This window comes from Phyllosticta capitalensis (assembly GCF_038381095.1).
Source record: "Phyllosticta capitalensis strain CBS 128856 chromosome Unknown BKA78scaffold_2, whole genome shotgun sequence".
Lineage (NCBI taxonomy): Eukaryota > Fungi > Ascomycota > Dothideomycetes > Botryosphaeriales > Phyllostictaceae > Phyllosticta > Phyllosticta capitalensis.
The window spans coordinates 2,648,714-2,669,538 of record NW_027117440.1 but is presented as its reverse complement, the minus strand read 5'-3'; the positions used below and the strand labels follow the sequence as shown (position 1 = coordinate 2,669,538).

At 54.8% G+C, this 20,825-nt stretch overlaps 7 protein-coding genes across 7 annotated transcripts; 4 read left to right on the top strand and 3 right to left on the bottom strand.

Annotated features, from left to right (window-relative positions):
* Nucleotides 1-176: 176 nt before the first annotated feature.
* Nucleotides 177-852, bottom strand: BKA78DRAFT_84430 (uncharacterized protein). The gene has a single exon (XM_066893844.1). It carries the CDS (start codon nucleotides 669-671, stop codon nucleotides 315-317), a length of 357 nt encoding a protein of 118 aa, XP_066748194.1. The 5' UTR covers nucleotides 672-852; the 3' UTR covers nucleotides 177-314.
* Nucleotides 853-1,336: 484 nt separating this feature from the next.
* On the bottom strand, nucleotides 1,337-2,525 carry BKA78DRAFT_84426 (uncharacterized protein). The gene is made up of 2 exons (XM_066893843.1): nucleotides 1,824-2,525; nucleotides 1,337-1,646 (listed from the first exon to the last, which is right to left on the bottom strand). The coding sequence occupies exons 1-2, from the start codon at nucleotides 2,332-2,334 to the stop codon at nucleotides 1,438-1,440; spliced, it is 720 nt and encodes a 239-aa protein (XP_066748193.1). The 5' UTR covers nucleotides 2,335-2,525; the 3' UTR covers nucleotides 1,337-1,437.
* Nucleotides 2,526-3,827, top strand: BKA78DRAFT_84409 (uncharacterized protein). The gene has a single exon (XM_066893842.1). The coding sequence runs from the start codon at nucleotides 2,717-2,719 to the stop codon at nucleotides 3,527-3,529; it is 813 nt and encodes a 270-aa protein (XP_066748192.1). The 5' UTR covers nucleotides 2,526-2,716; the 3' UTR covers nucleotides 3,530-3,827.
* Nucleotides 3,828-4,125: 298 nt separating this feature from the next.
* BKA78DRAFT_350213 (uncharacterized protein) lies at nucleotides 4,126-5,475 on the bottom strand (the record flags this gene model as incomplete). Its single annotated transcript, XM_066890949.1, has 2 exons — nucleotides 4,126-5,082; nucleotides 5,143-5,475. 2 exons carry the CDS (start codon nucleotides 5,473-5,475, stop codon nucleotides 4,126-4,128), a joined length of 1,290 nt encoding a protein of 429 aa, XP_066748191.1.
* Nucleotides 5,476-11,755: 6,280 nt separating this feature from the next.
* Nucleotides 11,756-14,505, top strand: BKA78DRAFT_306807 (uncharacterized protein). The gene is made up of 4 exons (XM_066887810.1): nucleotides 11,756-12,119; nucleotides 12,188-12,204; nucleotides 12,328-12,438; nucleotides 12,489-14,505. Exons 1-4 carry the CDS (start codon nucleotides 12,005-12,007, stop codon nucleotides 14,166-14,168), a joined length of 1,923 nt encoding a protein of 640 aa, XP_066748190.1. The 5' UTR covers nucleotides 11,756-12,004; the 3' UTR covers nucleotides 14,169-14,505.
* Nucleotides 14,506-14,893: 388 nt separating this feature from the next.
* Nucleotides 14,894-18,675, top strand: BKA78DRAFT_350210 (uncharacterized protein; the record flags this gene model as incomplete). The annotated part of the gene is made up of 3 exons (XM_066890948.1): nucleotides 14,894-18,034; nucleotides 18,085-18,166; nucleotides 18,218-18,675. The coding sequence occupies 3 exons, from the start codon at nucleotides 14,894-14,896 to the stop codon at nucleotides 18,673-18,675; spliced, it is 3,681 nt and encodes a 1,226-aa protein (XP_066748189.1).
* Nucleotides 18,676-19,360: 685 nt separating this feature from the next.
* On the top strand, nucleotides 19,361-20,294 carry BKA78DRAFT_246750 (uncharacterized protein; the record flags this gene model as incomplete). The annotated part of the gene is made up of 3 exons (XM_066884239.1): nucleotides 19,361-19,722; nucleotides 19,809-20,180; nucleotides 20,237-20,294. The coding sequence occupies 3 exons, from the start codon at nucleotides 19,361-19,363 to the stop codon at nucleotides 20,292-20,294; spliced, it is 792 nt and encodes a 263-aa protein (XP_066748188.1).
* Nucleotides 20,295-20,825: the final 531 nt, after the last annotated feature.

Here is a 20,825-nt window from a genome sequence, read left to right as displayed (position 1 = left end):
TATATACCTACTTCGCACGGCAGCCTGCCCCCAACAAGCCCAAAAATCCAAGGGATGCGGCGGTGCAGCAGTACAGTCATGAGGAAGTAAGTCTTCGGTGGGGGGAAAGTTGGAGTCAGTTTGTTGATGATCTCGCTACCACTGGTTACGTTTTCTCTTGCTTCGCTCGGGTAACAGACTGTTTGTTTGTAACCGGCAATCGAGTCAAAGCATTGTGCGAGATTGATGAGCAAAATCTCGCGATGAAGAATCACATCCTTTTCACACTTACGACAAAGACCATCGAGCAGATTGGTAGAACCTTCGTTTCAAAGCTAGTATAAATTACGGCCAGAGAATCGAATAGCAAGCCGCTCAGCAAAGTCAAAACGAAGGTCTGTCAGTTCGCCCACTCCCGACTTGCTCCATTCAAGCAATAATACTCCCCCAGGCAGACAATACCGCAGCCGTTTCTCCAGATGGACGAAACAGAGTAAGAGTGCCTTTGCAATCCAGTACAGTCGAGCCAGACACGCCGAAAAGACGCACATGAAACAAGCAATCTGTCCGGTAGTATTCTTCCACCTTTCCATTCCATTCGTTAAAACAGTCTCTTGTAGAAGTGGAAGCAAAAAGACGGGAAACAAAGGAAAAGATCCCACGCCGAAAGTTTTCCGTTCCCGCGCGCCCATGTCAGAGCCGCAAACTTTTGCATGAGTGTTTTGTTTCCCAGACCGAGCAAGCCAGCATCGTAACCGATTAAGGAAAAAGACCTCAGCAATGGTCTGATTAGGAAATAAAGAGAGAAGAGAGGACTGTGCCTTCCGTCGTTCATGCAAGCTCGGGAAAAGAAGGCCATCGCACCAGGTCCATCTGTCCGCGATGAATAACCCCAACCACCCATTGGTCCCTGGTGAGCCTTGTCCGAAGAGGCACTGGACAAAAACCAGTCTCAAACGCCGTACCCTTGATTCCTTGAAGCGCCGTCCGGCTGATATTGTGCGTGATAATTCAGAGGGGATTGGGATGCGTCAACGTGGCTGTCCTGGAAAGCTAGTGTTGTAGCAATGCAGCTGCAGGGGAGGACCGTCTTGCTAGTGTCAGGACGAGTGGCGTTGCTAGCGGCAGGTAGGCTGTAAAAGCTCCGCTAGGTTGTGAGTCGAGAGGGAAACCTGGTGTAGCACAGCATAGCGAGGCTGAGGCTGCAGGGATCTGGCTACAACAACAGGAGTGATCTTCCTGAGTATCCTTTGGCATTTTCAGCCATTCACGAAAATTCCGTCCGTGGAGTGTGCAAAACAATGACTGACGATGGCGACGATGGTCGAGTGTGCCACAAAAACCCAAAGCAACGTTTGTAAGACAGTGATCATGCCGACGATAAGCGTTGTGGTGTTGCCGTGCTATCCTCGCAATGGGCCCCTTGGTTGCAGCAGCTAGTCGAACCCAGAGGGCTCACTAGTCCATGTAAAAGTCGCCCTTGAGGATGCGCTCTTGGAACGCGTCGGGGGCCTTGGCAGTCTTGGGCATCTCGCGAATAGGTGGTTCCATGGTAGCCACGGACTTGGCGCGTTGGTGCACGGGCGGAGAGACTCGACCGGGGGCAGAGGAAATGGAGGCGTGTCGCTCAGCACGGGTGCGCATGTTTTCGGCAAAACTAAAGCCATCTGGAGAGAGTCAGAATGATGCAAGCAGAGCAGATGAGTCAAGTGGATCGCATGACGTCTTGGAGCAAGCGACTTGGGGACAAGGGTCGAGGCGTAAGAAAATATTGGGGTGAGGGACTGCACAAGGAAATTGTGGTTCGGGGATTTCAGGCGTGCTGGGCAGCGAGCAAGACAGACCTCGACCCTTGGTCGCACTCGTGGAAGTAGAGTTCGCAGATGGGGGAGAAGACTTATTCGAAGGATCAGGGCGGGCTCTACCATTGGCGTTTGCGCTCCTGTTTCCCTGCTGCGACTCTCGCAGCGCTTGAGCACCAAAGCTCAGTCGGCGAGCGAACGGCGAATTGGGCGGCAAGTTGTTTGGGGAGGGGCTGGTAACGTCGTCATCATCAAAGGGACTCTCGTTGACCGACGCCGATGTGGCCGAGGAGATGCTTGCACCACGGCTCCTCTCGGAAGTGAAGGACGAAGCCGTATTCGGCGAAGAGCCGGAGAGACCCAGCGTGGTGACTGAGAGCCGACGGCGATTAGCCTGAGCGGCAGCCGCCGTGATGGGACCTTGATAGTTTTGGTTGTTGGCAGGCTGGCCGTTGGGCTGACGGCCGAAGATGTCAGCCAGGCCCGCAAAGGAAGAGCGACGACGCTCAGGAAGAGGCGGCGAGCGGGGAGGCGAGTTGTTGGAGTCGGACATGGTGTCAAAAGACGGAGATTCTTGGATGTGATGAAGAGGAGAGTGGTCGGTTGTAGAGAGAGGAGAAGGAGGAGAAGGTCGAGGAGGAGGCGGAGGTTGTAGGCGCGTGGAATGGAGGATGGAGGGGCTCAGATAGGCAATCGCAACGGTGGTTACGTCAGGGTGTGGGACTGCAGCAGAATTGGTTGGAGTGATGAAAGAAAAGAGGCGGTGATGGGTCACACAAGAGAAGAGCGGTGGAGCGTGTGTCTGATAGAGGACGCGGTGGAGGAGAAAAGATGTCGAGGAGATGGTAGAGGAGGACGAGTGAGGGCAACAATCTTAAGTCGGCCGCAGTCTTCTGGCGCCAGAACCAGGAGGGACTAGCGCTCCCCGCGTTTTCATGGAGCAGGGGATCATTGACCAACACTGCGTCCTCGCCCAGTGGCCGCACACCATCATCATCGTCTGCTGTTCTAGTCTTCCCCGCTCCCCTCGTACGCGCTGCCACCCTTTGCCAATCTGCCTGCCACAGCTCGACGGTAGTGCACGCCATGAGCGAGCCCTGCCGCTCAAGCCTCGCGCCCTTCACGTCACCCTGGGCCACGCTGCACCACGACGGCCACGAACATGGCGTCTTTGGCTTCCCCCTGCATGCCACGCCTGTGCTGCATCGCGGTCCGAACAAGCCCCAGGCTTGTTGACTAGCACGGCCTACCAGGGCAACGACCTACACCTCAATTCATGCATGCCCGCGCTGATCCGGTCGTTTGATGAAGCACCGCATTTGCCCTCGTCGTCATTGGCAGCGAGTGAACCTCCACTTGACGTAGACTTTGGGAGCGGCCGCCGCGGAAGCCTTTGGCCTACTCAGTCTTGTCAGAGCTTGTCCAAACCTCCGGCCGAGAATAGTTCCTGCTCAACTTCGATGCGGCTGCCATCGCCGATTCTGGAAACCCATACCTCCCCTATGGTGGTGGTTCGACGCTCATTCGACTCAGTGTGCTGCTCCACGACGCCCCTGATAACGAGTCGACCAACGACAAACTACCAAACGCGGCCGCCACCTCAAACATGCCGCTCTCGGTCATCTTGCGTCCGTTCCCTCTCACCCCATGTTCCTGCTAGATATGCGAGCCGGAGCAAATCCTTTGTTTCCGCTCAGCCGGTGGACCCCTCTGGTCATGTGACCTTCCGGACCCATGGTCCTCTTTAGACTTCCCTTGCTGGGCTCGTGGGTTGAACAGAGTTTGGCAAGCTCAAAGGACCCGCGGATGCTTCTTCGATAACCCCACAAGTCCAGCCATGGACCACGCCCGTCAGCAGACCCTGTCCATCTTCACCCTATCCGCCGGTAGCTCGCAGCCAGGGACTATCTGCTATTTTGTTTACCTAATTCGGCAGTGTGGAGTGTGCTGAGCTTGAAACAGATCTACAGCCTAAATAGACTACTTGCATCTGGGGATGGACCAACCCGCATCGCCATGTTTATGCCTTGGGCCACGGTCAATCCGTGCACCGCATGTCAGCACGACTGCTCCTTGATTACTTCCTACGGCACTGATCCGAATTCATTGCGATTCATTTAGTAATCTACTGTACAGCCAAGTTCCGAGAGAAGGGACAAAATTAGCATCTGGCAGCTGCGGAGCCAGCCGGCATACCAGGTCTTGAAGCTCTCTCACACGTCTCGCCCGGGGTTGGAAACTCAACGTTCCGCTTCCTTCCTTCGAGAAGTCTTCTCGAAATGCGCATCAAACAAAGGCTTGCGACCGGCACGTGATGGATGTGATACCACGCACCTCCGCCGTGTCAAGTCCGATAGACAATATCCTCTAGCCTCTTCACGTAAGTCCCCGGTGCTCCGTGCGACTTGATCTGGGCCGCGATGACCTCGAGCCTGCTCTTGTAGGGCCTCAAGTGATCCACTTTGATCATGCTCAATTCATCGAGTACAAATTGCTCGTCGTCGTCGAGCTCGTCGCCGTCTTCGTCCACTGGCTGCTTGATGAGCCGAATGTAAAGATTCCTGTCCTGGATAATTTCATTGTCGGCACGCGGTCGATTCCAGCTCAGCCTGCGGTACGCGTCTTCATTCTTGGAAACGACATCCTCGAGCAGGCTCATGAGGATTTCAGCGACCTGCCGTCCCAGGGCATCCGATTTGTTGAAGATGCGTTTCTGGTATCCTTCATGGATCTCATCGGCCAGCTCCCGAAGGCACTCTGCGCATTCGACCACGCCAAAGGAGTCCTCATTGGCCCGCGGACCATTTTTCTTGTAGTTGGCGAAGCGGTCCCAGATGTCTTTTCTTTTGGCCTCCATCTTCTGCAGAAAGACTTGGCCGCAGAAACCATCGACGTCAATGATCTTCTCCATCCGACTCTTGAACCGGGGGTTGCGCATCGCTTCCTGCACAACGAGGCTGCTGAAGTTTTTGAAAATGGCCGACTCCTTTGGCACCTTTCCAAAATGGTCGGGGTCGACAAAGTCCCTTGGTGATGTCTGATGGGGCTCGAAAACGGACATCAGGTCGTTGAGGTTTTCATTGGTCTTCCACTTCTCGCGTTCCTGCTCGGGCTTGACCACCGGCCAGCTGAGCGACACTGCCAGTTTATCAATGCTTTCTCCAAAATGTTTTGAGAAAAATACCCAGATGGACTGGCCACCCAAGGTTGCGCCGTCTTGGCTGAGTTTAATTCCTGGTGGCTTGATACCCGCCGGCTGAACTACAGCTTGAGCTAACTTGTCGACGACCCAAAAGATATGCTGTCGACACATTGATTAGCGGCGAATTCTATTCGGGCGGGCACCGACCATGCCACCTACCTTGCACGCAGTCGCCTCTTTGGACATGCCACAGGCGCATTGGAGAGGCAGGCGAGCTTTGGACAGCTTCACCAACCCTCCATCCATAAGATAAAAGGCAAGACATGTCGCGGGATCCTGTGTGGTCGTTGCTCTCATGCCGCAGTAGTCTATGCCCAATGCTTTTTCTCGGTCCAGCAAGCCCTTTTCTGCCTGTAACCGTGCGCCTGAAGAAAAGCCGCTGACATCGTACGTGATCCTAGACCCTGCGTAGATGATGGAGTCCGTGTTTGGGTGCAGAGAGAGGTCCTGGATCCCACGCACTGGGACTGGCTGAGACGTGGAGGAGGCCATGGAGACGGATGTGGATCAAGACACCGACTGGACAGACCGAAAGCTGGACATGACCGTATGCTCAGCAGCAGGTAGTTAGCCGGTAGTCGCAGCCCCTCAGGCGATTCGATATTTATCAGTATCTCGCTCTTTCCTCGCCACAGTCGCCGCGAGCAATACTCCGGATGGTTGGAGCATGCAATTCAGCCACCAAGCCGCGCTTGTCCGCGTCTGTCCGCGCAAAGACGTGGAGGTGCATCGTTTGCGCTGCGCTTCGAGCGAAAGAGAGGCCGCCAGACGCCGGCCGCCCATGTCGTTTCCGGATTGCTGGCTCTACCTGAGCCCGCGCCGCAGAAATGGGGTGGGGAGACTGAGCAGACGTGCGTTGTTGAGTCAGGTGTGGGCAGCGAAGCAGCTGCGAGTTTTTAAGCCGCATCTTCTTTCGGCAGCGCCGTCGACGCAAAAGGCACCGCTGCTGAATTTGACTGGTGACGACACTGGCCGATAATCTCTGGCGAATCCCGGTTGTTTCCGCCTGCGTTTGCTGATTCGGCGGTCTTCGTTCTGTCAGTCCTGTCGACTTGCTCGTTGCAGGTGCAGCTGCGGCGTAGAGCTGGCTCGGTAATTGCGCGCGCAAGGCTGAGTTGCTTCGGCGTGGGCATGTTTGTTGCGGCGCATGGTCTGCCCACCCCCCGAAGCTGAGAGGGAACAAAATCGCTTTCGTGGCCCTGACTCTTTTGCTAATACTGTGCCATACTCGGTAGCGACCGTTGACGATGTGCGTTGAGGTAGTGAGGCTGGGTCGCTGTCGGTACTACTACCCGACGATATTTGCGGGGCCGGAGCTGATTGACCCTGACGACAATCGTCTTCAAGACAGCGGGGACCGAGGTTGGTTTCTTCATCAATCGACTGACGGAGCCGTGGAGACGGATCGAATTAGTCACGGATCGCGACTCTCCGGACATCCCCTGGTTGAACCAAGTCAACGGCCAGTGTCTTGCTTTTGCGCGGGTCGCGGGGCGGATGGCCGTCGAACTGGTGGTCCGAGTTGTTTGGGCACAGCATCGCAGCCAGCAGCCCAGCAGCGTTGTCTGTCCGAAGTGGCGTTTTAAAAAGAAAGCGCAAAAGAAATTCGAAGACGTACGAACAAGTTCTGCACCTGTGGCTGCCTCCCTACTGGCTGTTGACTGCTACTGCGGCCGAAGGCAGATGGTCCGTCGAGCGTGGACAGAAAAAAGAAAAGGACAAAGGAGAGGAAAATTAGAAAAAAGCACAAAGCAAAAAGACAACCGCATCAGTACCCAACGTTCGATCAGCAAAAATTATGCGAAAATTCTTCTTCAGACCTGCGCAGAGCAGGGCGCGAAGAAAAAAAAAAACAAAAACGACCATGCGGTTCTGCAGATCGATACCGGATCCAGGCCCCGGGCGTTTGGGCCTGCTGTTTGACGACCACCCGTGCAGGACACAAGTTCCAAGGAAGCGTCAAAAGATTTGACCGCGATGATGAGAAATGGTGTTTTCTTGCGAAGGATGCTGAGTCTAATGATACAACAGATAAAAAATAAAAAAGTTAATGATACAAAAGGGAGCGGAGAGTCGAGTACTTCAGCAAAGAAACGAGCGTTGCCGACAGCAAGGCAAATCCCCCGTAACCGGCACATTAGCTTGGACCAGAAGACCATATTCCAGAACCATCGCTACCTTTTCCGAAATGTACCGAGTCGATCGAACAGACGCGAATCCGAGGAGGAGGGTGATTTCGCCATGCGGGGCAGGTACCGTTAAGAGCTTTGAAGTGTTATTGGCAGCGACTATGTGTAAGAACTGTAACGTCAGACTTGGGAGCAGACCCCTCGAGGACAGAGCTGACTTACAGCAGTAACAAGACTTAGAAAGAACGAGGTCCCCCATTGCCGAAATACATTTGGGACAGCATCTTGCAAATCCTGTCCCTCTCTTCCTCTTCGGCTTGGACATCATTGATCCAGTCACGACGTTGCAGGACCGAATGCTGGTTGCTCTTCAGCTTTTCTGGATCTGTTGGAACATACGCAGCGTATGCGTGTATGTTGTTCAAGTGATCCGTTTTGGCTTGTTGTTGCTTGGCCCTTTTCCTTTGCCCTGAGGTTTTTATATCAATCTCGGTTTTCATGACGATTCGGAAGATGCACTTACGAGAGGCGCGCTGACTCTCTCTGTTCTGTTCTTGACGTCTCTCATCAGTCATGTTGGCTTGAGAAAAGGTGGAAGAGGCTGGAGCAAGATGAAGTGGCTTCAGAAAAGAGTTGGACGTTTCGAACTGCAGACGGCTGAGGATAGTCTGTTTGGTAGAGAGCTGAGAGTACTTGGGAGTAGCTTTTATAGAACAGGTAGGCTCAGAAAAGGCCCCATGGTTTGTCTTCCGGTCCGGCTTTCCATGCGCTCTGGTTTCGCCGTGAGGCGCTTCCAGGGGCATCCAAAGGTCGTGGGCACCACAAGATGAGCCTGCCGTCTGGATTTCTCGCGGAGCATGGTCAGCAACTACTGCCAAGTAAAAAGGAAACAAAGGATGGCTTCCATCCTCCTCTCCAATCAGGCGATGAAGTTGGTACGCGCAAGAGCGGCAAGCGTCCCCACCAGCAGAGCAGTTGAGACAGACTCGGTGACAAGAACCGTCACCCTCCTCGTCTGCTGCCTAAACATTTCTTCTTGCCGTCCCCGTACGCACTGCAAAGGAAATTAGACAACCAGCTGGGTGACATGACCAGAGCGCCCACTGACGTCTCGAAACTCACGCTTGCCGTCCATGCAACCCCTCCGAAACCACACAAAGCAAACAATGCGACGACCTGTAGTTCTGACAAGACCACAATCAAAAGGACCGCTGTGGCAAGGCTAGAAATAGATCTCGGAATCGGGTGGCACGGAGGTTTTTGGCAAATGTGATAGTTAAGTGTCACGCCCGGCTTTGGGTCCTAGCGAAACAGACCACTTCGATCCCACCCAAACAACATTTGACAGAAGCATGGATGAGATCGGAGACCATCAGAATGGCCAACTCACTGTCTCCATCTGCTCACCACCATAAGAGACTCACCGGTAATCTTGGGCCCCTCATGATCCGCTACGCGCGTGTCTATTCGCAGGTATGGCGCGCGGAAGCGGCTAGCTATGATAAAAAGGAATCCTGTGGGTGGGTATGATGCGCTGGCCTTTTAAGAGTCAGAGTCAAGAGACGGGTTCCTTGCCCAAGAAGGATATGAGCGGCTGCCTCCTCCATTAGAACGCTGCAGCTAACTTCAAGGAACCAGTGACAGCTTTCCCGGGGGACCGGCCCTTTCGAAGGGTCCCGCAAGGGGCCCATCATGTCGGCCGACTGGATGATAAAATATGATAGCTCCCAGCGCGAAGGGCATGGTATGCAACGTCGGTGAGAGTTCTCTCGTCCCATTTGCTGGTTCTATGTCGCTCTCCCAGTCAGGGGTAGTGATCAGACGAGAGGACTCGTACATCGGGGCTCCATATTGCGTAGGTGGCATGGATGAGGAGAAATAAAGAGGGTCAATGGGCGAAAGGCGGTTCGATCCACCCTGCAAACAAACTTGTAAGTGGTCAACGGGAGTGGCAGTCCAAACTTCCGAAAAGATGGCTGTGGGGACTACTCAGGGAGCGCGCGTATCGACATGGCATAGAAGTTGCCCACCGATGGACAAGTCATGGAGTCGCGGCTCGAATGTGGGTAAGTGATCCTAACTGGATGTCTACGAGGCGGGACTGATGGGCTTCGGAGCAGCAGCTCCATCATTTTTCCACGGAGGATATTTTATTGCCCGCTCGTGCGTCCAAGAGTACCAGTAAACGATGACCAACTAAGAACTTTTTGGCGGATTCCGTTTCCCCTGTCCGTGGTTGCTTTGTGCCAGGATTCTGTGGCCCATGAAGCGCGGCTCTTCGGGACGCGCATCTCTTCGTAATCGATCGCGCTCCAAGAATAGCATCGAGCCTTCTACTAACGCGGAGTGAGGCGACAGTGCTCTGAGAAAAGAGGCCTCCAAAATCTGATGGCGCCATCGAACACTGGGGCGGCGACGGCCAACACAACACTCTCCTTTACTTGCACTGCAGCACCAGATGAGCCCCAGAAACCAGCTTCCACAAATCTTGATAAAAAGGAATCTACATTGAATCCAGGTCTCAGAATCAGGCATCGATAGTATGTGACTCGATCGCAGCACGAGATCCACCTAGGGGGCCTGTGGAATGGAGGCGAGGCGGCCTTGCTGCTCTGCCAGTCGATCAGCCGCTTGCGCATCGCTGTAAAGCATCGAGCAACCTCAAACCGATGGCAGCGGTGCGCGGCTGTGCGATTTGATGTTTCATGCGGACTCAACACTGCCGCTGATTGTGTATTTTGGAATATGCAAAGGCGGGTTACCCTCCTGAATATGCTTCGCGACCTTCATCTCGCGGGCTACCGCAGCTGACTGCGTCCACGAACGCTGAAGGGAGGTGGTATGAATTGAGGCAGTCGGCGCAGTCAGTGTGTACTTTCCGTTTTCTTTCGCCCAGGGTCTGCGAATGAGGGAGGGAGAGACGGCCCAAGTTGGAGGGTAGACAGACGTCCTAGCCGGTCACGTGATCATCGCTGCATGCCCGGGGAATCAAACTCGGATATCGGCTGAGCGCTGATCAAACAGCAATCCTACGTGGGCCTTGAGACTTCGTCCCAACTCCCAGCCTCGCTCCGTGTCAAAGATTGGCTGTGGTGCTGATTCTGAGCATTCTTGCGTAGCCGACGCGTAGCTTTGGCTGCTGATGCTTCGTCGCAGGATGTTTTATGTGAATTTTCTCCCACGTACTTGATTAGGACTTCCAAGCTCTTGATGGACGTTTCATAGTTTTTCTCTTGCGTCGAGAGCTGGGAGAGACCTTCTCCTTCAAGTCAGACACGTCCAGAGGTCTACTTGTCTGTCTGTCTGTCTGTCTGTGTAAATCAAAGAGGAATATTAAAGCTGGAGTCATAAGCCGAAGGCTGACTGTAGAGAATGTCAGTGGATTGAGCAGCGAGCAACCCAAAGAGCTGAGCGAGACAGGAGCAGCAAGACTTTACGCCGCGGAAAGCACAAGTCGAACTCATATGGACCGCATTCAATCAACCGCTCAGTACGACTTTAATGCCACTCTTAGCGATACAAGGCTTTGATGTTGAGAGCGGTTGAAGGTGATTTCTTAATGGAGCGAGGTTCATTGACGAAGGCATCAGAGGGGTAGACACCAGAAAGAACAGAAGGACGAAGGTCTTTTCAAGTAAGATAAATTGCATTGATGCGAACCGGAAGATCCTTGATCCGGACAACAAAAGATTGAGGTCTGCAGCCAACAACAACACCCTATTACCCGCGTGAAATGTTTGTCGTGTGATTAGTACTAACTGCTTTATGGATCTCAAAAGGCAGCAGTGTGGAGATGACGAGGCCCTGCTAGAAGCCATATTTTCTCTTCCACTGATTAAAAGTATGCCTGAAGGTCAAGGGAAGAACCGACAGGCAGGCAAATCGTGGTGTGTAAGATACCCAAGCCAAGGCGTCTCGATGAATGAATGATTCAGTTGACGTCTCGGACGGCCGCTCATTTCGGCCTGGTCAAACTGTCATTCAGACGTCGTGGAAGAAGCTGCAGCGAGCAGCGTCGCGGGTTTGGAGCGTGTGTGGTGTGGGTAGGAAGAGAAGAGTTGTTGCTCGAGGAAGGAAAGAAGAGTTTTCGGAAGAAGTGCACGGTGATTTGCCAAGCCGCGCACATTCGCTTGTGGGCTTATGTCAGCAGCGACGCCGGCCGACAAAACACGTTGGATCCCCCCATCTGCTCCCTTTTCTCATCACACATTCACAGCCTTTTCAAAAGGCAACGTACTCATAATCAACCGCTTGTCTCGTATGTCCTGAGCTGGTCGGTCATATTGGGGTACCAGAGGAAGAGGTCGCGCAGGTTCTTTTGGCTGAGTTCGCATTGGCAGGCTCACGCACTGCCTGCCTTCCAAATATAGGGATTTACATGGCTTCGGAGTTCAGGCGAAACCCGCTAGCAAAGGCTTAACTTTGACTTCTGTTGCTTAATGTGCCAATGATGCTGTTGACGACAAGTGCTTGTGCTGCGGGAACACAAAACGACCTGACGGGACTCGACCTTGTGAGCATGGTGGGGAAGCGCTGTAGCCGGAAGCAGAGAGGGTGTCATTGGCAGCAATCAAGGGGCGGCTCATAGCGCTTTATATATCGCGGGGTCGTCGATGGCATAGGCTAGCATGCGGAACCTAGCCCCTGACGGTCTGGGCTGGGGGCAATGTCGAGCGGTGCTATGGCGGTGCGGCAGCCCATGGGCCGGTTCTCCTACAAGCTACCAACACTTCGCCCAAGTCGTCGCTCACCATCCCCACCTCCTCTCTTCGCTATGTGCGCGCTGGCTCCTCTTGTTCCTGGTTGCTGCGCTACCTGACGACTGTTTACCCCAATCTTGAGCTCGTCTCCTCGCCGCCATCTCCGATCAGCCCAACCACCTCTCCAACACCATGACCTCGGCCCTCAGCAAGCGCCAGCAGGCTCGCAACGAGCGTGCTCTGCAAGAGCTCATCAAGACTGTGCCGGGAAACGATAGGTGCGCCGACTGCGGCGCCCGCAATCCAGGTTCGCTTCCCCGGCACCAATCCAAGCATATCTTCTGAACCCAAAGCTAATCTGGATCTCTCTACTAGGATGGGCAAGTTGGAGTGTGAGTTCCATCCAAGATGCCCCGTATTTCGCTCTTCCTCGCAATCATGATACTTCGCTTGCCGGCCACCACACAACCGTATACGTTTGAACAGGACGGCTGACAATGGCCCCGCGACTGCAGCTCGGGATCTTTCTGTGTATGCGGTGCGCAACGCTGCATCGCAAGCTTGGCACACACATCTCCAAGGTCAAGTCCTTGAGTATGGATAGCTGGAGTCACGACCAAGTCGAGGTACGTTCGTCCCCCGTGCCACGGCTCCGACAGGTCGTAACATCTCGCAGAGCATGAAGCGCACAGGCAATGTGACATCGAACCTGTTGTACAATCCCGGCAACGTGAAGCCAAACATACCAATTGATGTAGACGAAGTCGAAGGTGCTATGGAGCGCTTTCTCCGCCAAAAGTACGAACACAAGTCCTTAGGAGAGTCGCGGCCAGCGACGCGGCAGAACACGGGGAGTACGAGCTCTGTAGAGGACCGTCCGCCTCCATTGCCCCCAAAGCCAGGGAATCGGTTTGGCTTTGGTCTTCGAGCATCATCTTCGACATTCCCCTCGAGCAGATCGGACCCGGTTAGTCCGCCTAGATCGCCTGGTCTCCAATTCAATTCTTCACCACCGAGAGTAAATAAGGCTTCCCGCGTTTTCGGACACAACATTGGAAGTGCATCAGCAGACAGTTTCGAGGCCAAGCTTTCGGCTTTGAGGGACATGGGCTTTCCAGACGAGAGGCGCAATGCCACCGTGCTCAAGGGCCTCAATGGCAATGTGGAGAAGTCGGTCGAAACACTCATTAGGCTTGGGGAAGGAGCCAGGAGTCCATCGGGGGTACAGACGCCGGCATCCACGCAGAGTGACAACGTCAATGGCCTCTCAATTGGTCGGACAAGGCCATCGACGACTCAGTCTACCAATCCATTCGACCGGTTGGATATGATGCCATCATCATCATCACAACATCTATCCCCCCTCCAGACGCAAGCTACCGGTGTTTCTCAAGCATCTTACGCCTCGGCCCCGAATTCCTACAATCCGTTCCTGCCTGCGGCCAGGCCACCGCAATCGGCGCATCCCTCGTTGGAGCAGTCTTTTCAAAACATGGGCCTTGGACAGTCTCAGTCTCAACCGCAGCAGTTGTTCCCGAACCACACGGGTGGTCATGGATCCCAGAGCCAGCAGCAGAGCTACAACCCATTCCTCCAAACATTCACGCCGCCGCCAGTACCGCAAATCCCACCGCAATACGCCGCACCACAGCACAACCCTTCAGTCTATGGCCAGACCAATGGTGTCGCCTCTCCACAGGCTCAAGGGGGAAACCCATTCTTGAGTGCAGCACCGAACAATCCGTTCAACGGACAAACAAACACGCCAGCACCATTTGGCCAACCAAATCAGCAGCCACAGCAGATGCAGCAGTCACAGCCATTTCCATCGGGTCCGCAGCCAACTTTCCAACAGCCCCAGCAGTCAATGCCAACAGGGGCAGCACAGCAGCCTCAGGGATACAATCCCAACGCTGGGCAATTTTACCAACAACAAGCCGGCTTTTCCAACCCGCCTAGCGCATACCAGCAATATCAGCCAGCGCAAGCCCCTTACCAACCTCAGACGCAGTACCCAGTCCGACAAGACAAGAACTCAATTCTGGCTTTATACGGCCAACCTCAGCTCGCACCCACGCCACCGGCAGCATATGTGTCCAACGATGGGGGGTTGCCAAACGGTCAGGCAAGACGCAGCGTAACAATGCCGGCGGCGGTGATGAGCAACGGTCCCGAGGCCGGTGCAGTGCAAGCTGGCAGCCATAACCCTTTTGCGCAATCCGTCGGACAACAAGGTCAAGGTGCAGTCGGAGGGACGCGGCATGTGAGCCAAGAGAGCGTTGACTTCTCGGGGATGATGGGCGGGAGGCAGAGCCCTGACGCGTTTGCCGGCTTGAGCGCGCGATTTGGACGGTGAGGAGGGAGGAATGAAGCTTCCGCAAGCCGGACGACAAGCGTTAGATTTTGGATCGCAAGAAGCATTGAACCAGCATAGCCGTCGCATTTGGATTCGACAGAGCAGCGGTTTGGGCGGTAGTTTTGGTGAATTGCAAGTGCATGCAAGAGCGCATTATTGTAACATGGGAAAGAAAGGACAATGGCATGTTGGAATGCGAAATGTCTAGTCGACCAGATAATAAGATAGAGTCGGAATTTGTACACCAGAGGAGACACGTAACCAAGGCCGTCAAATGCAGGTGATGGTGATGGTCGTGGGGCAATGGCACCGGCGGCCAATAACAGGGCGAGCGAGCACAAGATGATGGTGGTCCCCCGCCGCCGCGCGCTTACATGCTGCATGCCACTCTGCCGTCGGGCTTGTCCAGCGAAGCACCCAGTTCCAGGGCGCGTAACTGTCCCTCTCACCTATCACGCGGAGCAGCCGCAAAAGAGTCCGAATGCACGCTGACACCATATCTCCCACCTCCCAGCTGAAAAAGCTCCTCCTCCCCTGGCATATAGCCTACCTGCTCTGTACACTTGCCATCCCGCCTTGACAACCTCACGTCACTGACACCCCGCCACTGTTGCTGCTGCACAACGTCGCCGCTGGCGTATTCCACACCCTGCTTCACCCTGACAGCTGTGCATGCGCTTCCCCTCGGATCCCAGTCCTCGCTCGTCGCCCGCGCTGCTTGAACCATGGACCCTCCAAGGCGCTACGGTCGTCCTGAGGAGGAGCTCTTCTTGGGCCAGCCCAGCCACGGAGCAGACAGCCCGACAGTTGGCCCGCTGAGAATAAACAAGAGAGCTTCTGCCTCACCTCCGCCGCGCGTTGCCTCGGCCAGCAGCCTGGAGCAAGGCTTTGCGCAGCCGCCGCCAGTTCCCAACTATCCCCCTCCGACTTCAAGCCCGCCTACTGGTCCTCTACCTTACCCGGACACTGACAGGCCGCCATTCCAGCCGCCTTCGCCTGGTCCAGGTCGCCGTGTACGGACCGGGACTCCTGGTGCTGAGCGCGATAGGCCCTCTCGAAACAATACTCCGCAGCAAGACGCCTACAGAAGGCCCTCCGCTGGAAGCTCAAGTTCGAACAGAACAAGATTCGATGCCAATGATCCCCACAAGCCCACAATCGCTGGCTATGGATATTCTGGCCAAGACGAAGGACGTGCAGCCAGCGCGCAGACAAGAGCTGGCGATAAGTCGAGGCGTCAAGGCACGCCGAAACCACTTCCAGAGTCTCCAGGCCCCGAGACTCCAGATAAAGAGGATCTTTACTCTGGACCGCCTCCACAGATACCAAATCCAGGCCAACGTCCAACGGGAGCTACTTCAAACCCGTATCCCGATTACCACCAGCAGTACTGGCCGCCGCCTCAAGCCGCCTCACCGCCGCAACCAACTCAAAACCAGACCCTGAGAATTTCAAATCCCTCTGGTGTGAATCGCCTGAGCTCAACTGCATCAACATCGACCACAAGAGCTCAAAGGGGTTCTCCGCCGCCGCCAGAGACGCCCATCATTGAGCAGACCCCTGGCGGCGGAATAGAGGCGCGCTACGCCGCGGCGGGCATAGCTGGCGCATCGACTCTGAACAACATCCAAGGCCAAGGCTCGGCGGCAGCACAACGCGCAAATCAGTACGCAAGCCAACCTCACCGGGTTAGCTCTCCAGGCCAACCGCAACAACAGCTAGCAAGACCGTGGACGCCAACGGAGCAGCCAGGCACTCAACCACATGGTCCACCAGCGGTGTACCAAGGTCTGTCTGAGATTCATCCCGCATCAGGATCGCCTATACCTCAAGCCCACGTCGCCCAGAGCCCGCCGACTCAGGCAGGCGCGTCACAGACCAGACCGAATGTTGAGCAGACGCTCGAGCACGACTTTCAGCGGATGAATATAGGCGAAGAACCTCCTCCAGCCTACTCCAGTGTGCAACAGCAGGCTCCTCAAGGTTACGGAAACGAGAAGCGTGCTGGCACCAATGGTTCACCGGCGCCAAACTCGATGGGAGGTCCCGCAGTAATGTCAGACCCAAATCTCCAAGGCCATCCGGCTTTTGCGAATGATCCCCACCAGAATGGTCAACAGTCACAACAGCAGGCTCAGCCCGGACCTAGTGGTCTTGCGCCCCTCCAAATACATCCACATCAGACTTCCTCTCCGGGCCCAGGACCAGGTCCTGCTTCCCCACCCCCGCTCCCAGAAGGCTGGATAGCTCACCTTGACCCCAACTCTGGACAGTATTACTACATCCATCTTCCGACTCAGTCTACGCAGTGGGAGTTTCCGAAAGGTCCTACGCCACTCAACTTGAGTGAGCCCATGTCTCCAACAGGGACGATTGTCAACCCTCTTGGTTCCCCTGGATTGGGGACCTTCGCTGGAAAGCCCGTGGCCTCGCCTGGATTCCCTCCTCAACAAGCAATGTACCATGAAAGTATGCCTGGAATGGCAGGACTGTCGAGTCCAACAGCTGTTGGATTCACTGGTCCTCCACCAGTGGCTGGCGTAGAAGTGTACAAGGTCCAACCCACCAATGGCGTCTACTTCGGTCCTTATCTCAGATACACCAATATGGACATTGAGCGTGGGTTGTGGCTTGGGTCCATCCTCCTGGTCACGGACGCACCGCATCCTCCCACGATCCACATCCATCAGAGCGTGGATTTGTCTCCCAATCCAAGGCAACTAAAAGCAAATGCAATCTACAAGCACCAGAGATGGGTCTTCTACAGGTACGATGTTGACTTGAGAATGGAGGATGAGCACGCCGCAAAATGGACATACGCTGTCACTTCGCATCTGGGCTGCACTCGATATGAGTTTCTTGTGGCAGGGCGACACGAGACCAGCTGGCGCTTCATTGCACATTCTGGCAATGATTTTGCCCTCAACGTCAGTGCCAACGAACGTCAAAAACTTGGTGGCATTGGGTACATGTGGAAAGACATTCTCCAAAAGCACATTGAGTGCGGAGGCTTCCACGTCCAACTTGGGCTCGGAGATCAAATATATGCTGATCGCATTTGGAAGGAAATCCCCTTGCTCAAACAGTGGACAGCAATGAGCGGCAAGGAGAACAGAAAGAACGCGCCATGGACAGCACGGCATGAGGAAGAGGTCACACATGCCTACTTTCATTACTACACAAGCCACTTTGACCAGCCGCATCTCAGGGAGGCATTCGCTCAGATCCCTCATATTCTGACACTGGATGACCACGACATCTTTGATGGCTGGGGATCCTATCCTGAGTACATGCAGTTCTCGAACATGTTCAAGAACATTGGTCGCATTGGCATCGAGATGTACCTGCTGTTCCAACACCACACCACTCTCGAGATCCTACGCAATGTAAACGACGATCGAGACCTCTTTACGATCAGCGGAACCGGGTGGCACTTTGTCAAATACTTGGGCCCTGCAGTCGTGGTTGTTGGACCAGATACCAGGTCTGAGCGAAACCCTCACCAAGTCATGGCTGGTCCGACCTACCAGGGCATTTTTCCAAAGGTTGCAATGCTGCCCCCGAGCGTGCAACACTGCATATGGATGGTTCCTGTGCCTGTCATCTACCCGCGACTAGAGTCGGTGGAGTCTTTGGCAAACACCATCACCACTGGCAAAAAGGCGGTGACGGGCACATTCAACATGCTCGGCAAAGTGACCAGCTCTGTGGCTGGTGTTGTTGGGGCCAAGAGCATGGTGGGAGAAGGTTTCAACTCGGTCAAGAAAGCCGTTGGCAAGTCTGGCCTCATGAGCGGTATCCTCAGTCCTTTTGGGGAGATTGATATGCTCGATGAGTTGAGAGATCAGTGGACGCATGAGTCAAAGGTAAGAAATACTGTCTCTTGAGTCCTCGGACCTTACTGACAACTGTCTAGGATCTGGAACGGACGTATCTGATCCGCACGCTTCAAGGCATTGCCCACAACAAGTCTATCCGGATGACATTTATCTCTGGAGGTAAGTTGAAGCCTTTCCCATTTTATAATCCAAAACTAATGGTCAAACCAGATGTCAGCTGTTGCGGCGCTGGGCTGGTCCACGACCCATCTCGACTTCAAGACCACAAGACAATGTACCAAATCATCACCTCAGCCGTCGTCAATGCTCCGCCCCCTGGATATGTTCTACGACTGCTCCACAACAACAGGCCTCTTTATGTGCCTGCCAACGGCCATCGATCCACCAACAGCCCTTCTGACACGAAGGAGGAAATGATGGAGATTTTCACTCAGGACGTCAACGGACAGCCTCGTGAAATGAAGCGACTCATGGGCCGACGGAACTATGTGGCCTGCGTAGCCTATGATCCTGAGCTCGTGAACGGCACCTTTGGTCAAGCTATGCCTGGCCACGGTGGCGGCAAGCTGAGCATTGCGGTGGACTTTATGGTGCAGAACGAAAACCTCTACTCTGCGCCCATGAAGTACGGACCGGTGATTGTCCCGAGTCTGGAATTTGGAAGGTGAATCAAGAGCTAGAGGATGAGCAGATTTGGGCCAGCATTACGAGCATCACGACTACTGCTGCGGTGGAAGCAAAGGAGACAGCAAGTGGGCGATACCAATTTCTTTTCATGTACTTCTTTTCCCTCTCCTCACAGACTCATTCAATGACTGAGCGTTGATTCGACTTAGCGAGGCATTCATTGGATGGATTTGGGGAATTTTCTTGATGAGCATATCCAAAGTCGATTGTTTAGACACCGATCATGAGATGCTGAATTCAGTTCAGATGATGACTCCTAATCGTTCAGGAATGACGCGTGAAATGTCATTGACAAAGCTAAGCCCCTGAAGAATTCGAGTCGACCATTGACGTGTTCGGGCAGACAACGCACGTGCCTTGCAGAATGACGCTTACCCTGGTGGGATGGACCTGACCATCAGGGCGGCGGCCAGAGCAGCGAGCTCGGCAGTCTCAAAAGTTACCAACTCCCCACCGTGCTATCACCAACACCCACACTCTTTTGACGCCCTTGCCGCCGTCAAATACAGTCCGTCCAATTTCCAAGCTTTCGACAAACAAAACCCGCAGCCAAACCGTCTCTCCCTGTCCCAGCAACTATCCTACCTCTTCCCCACCAACCCACCTACCGACCGCCTCGCTTCGCGCAAACGACCTTGGGACACTATGGCAAGCTCGGCGCTTTCTATGACGAGAACGAGGACCTCTCGAAGTCTCTTCCCGGCCATTTCGCGAAACGCAACGGCGGCGGCAGCACCGGCGGCAGCATCCTTCCGCGCGCCGTCACTGCTCTCGCCATCCTTCGGGCGCTCCGTCGCAACCAATACGCTCTGCGCAACTCGGCACCAACAACAGCAACGATGGCAGGAGGCACAAGGCTCGCGGATCGTACAATTGGAAGGTCGGAGAGCGTTTTCGGCGACGCCGAGCCGGCCCCGGGATCACCACTTCGACACGCTCAAGTTTGTGCAGAGGCTCAAGGATGAGGGGTTCACTGAGGATCAGGCTGTTGCGATGATGAAGGTGCTGAGCGACGTCATTGAGGAGAGGTGAGCCACCACTTCCATATCCTTTCCCTATTCCTTAGGCCATTGAAGGTGGTAGGACTTGTTGGCTGACTGTTCCATCCTCTCAGCATCCAAAACCTCACGCGCACAATGGTTCTTCGCGAAGATCAGGAGCGCGCAACGTACACGCAAAAGGTCGACTTTGCCAAGCTCCGCTCTGAGCTCCTGACGGCGGATTCGACCGAGACGTCGCTGACGCGCGCGTCGCACGAGCGGCTCACAAACGAAATCGCCAAGCTCAACAGTAGGCTCAGGGACGAGGTTCAGCGGACACAGGCCAGTGTGCGACTAGACTTGAACTTGGAGAAGGGGCGCATCAGGGAAGAAGCCAATGTGCAGGACTTGAAGCTCAAGGAGACCGAGACACGGATTGAGCAAGAGACGGCCGTGTTGAGGGAGAGACTAGAAGCAGTCAAGTTTACAACGCTGCAGTGGTTGATGTGAGTACCTCTCTGTTGAAGGAGTCTTGGCTTGGGTGCTAATGCGTCTTGGATAGGGGTGTCTGCACGGGCACGGCCGCGCTGATTCTCGGTGCCTGGAGGCTGCTCATGTAGACGAGGGTGGCGGGTTGAGACTGAGCCTTGGTACTCGACATAGCCGTCCAGCGTCTGCAGGTGGCTGGCATGCAACGTGGGAAAAGGCATGGGGAAGGCCTGTCACGATGCGGCCGGGTGCTGCTAAGGGGTGCGCGCAGACGGGGAACTCGTATTAGTACCTTGTACGTCCGACGCGGGCTTCTGTTGCTGCAGCTGCTGCATGGCATCGACATGTCTCTGCAAAGGGACAGAGGTGCGAGGAGAAGCGCAATGGCCACGGCGCCCTGGACCTGAACAGGCATTGTTCTGGAAACACTTGATGTATTGAAGATCTCCCGCGCACCCAAACATTGGTAGCAGTGTGGTCCGAGGATAGGGGAGGGGGAAGAAGGCACAACCGGAAGGGTCAAGGTGGGCACGGCACCGTATCACGACAGCAGATATCCGCAGATACTTTGATAGCTAGAGAGTCGATGTAACTACAGACAAGAGACAAGCTCACGCTTTTGGCAAGACAGGCCTAACGGACAGTGTTGGTGGCAGACGTGT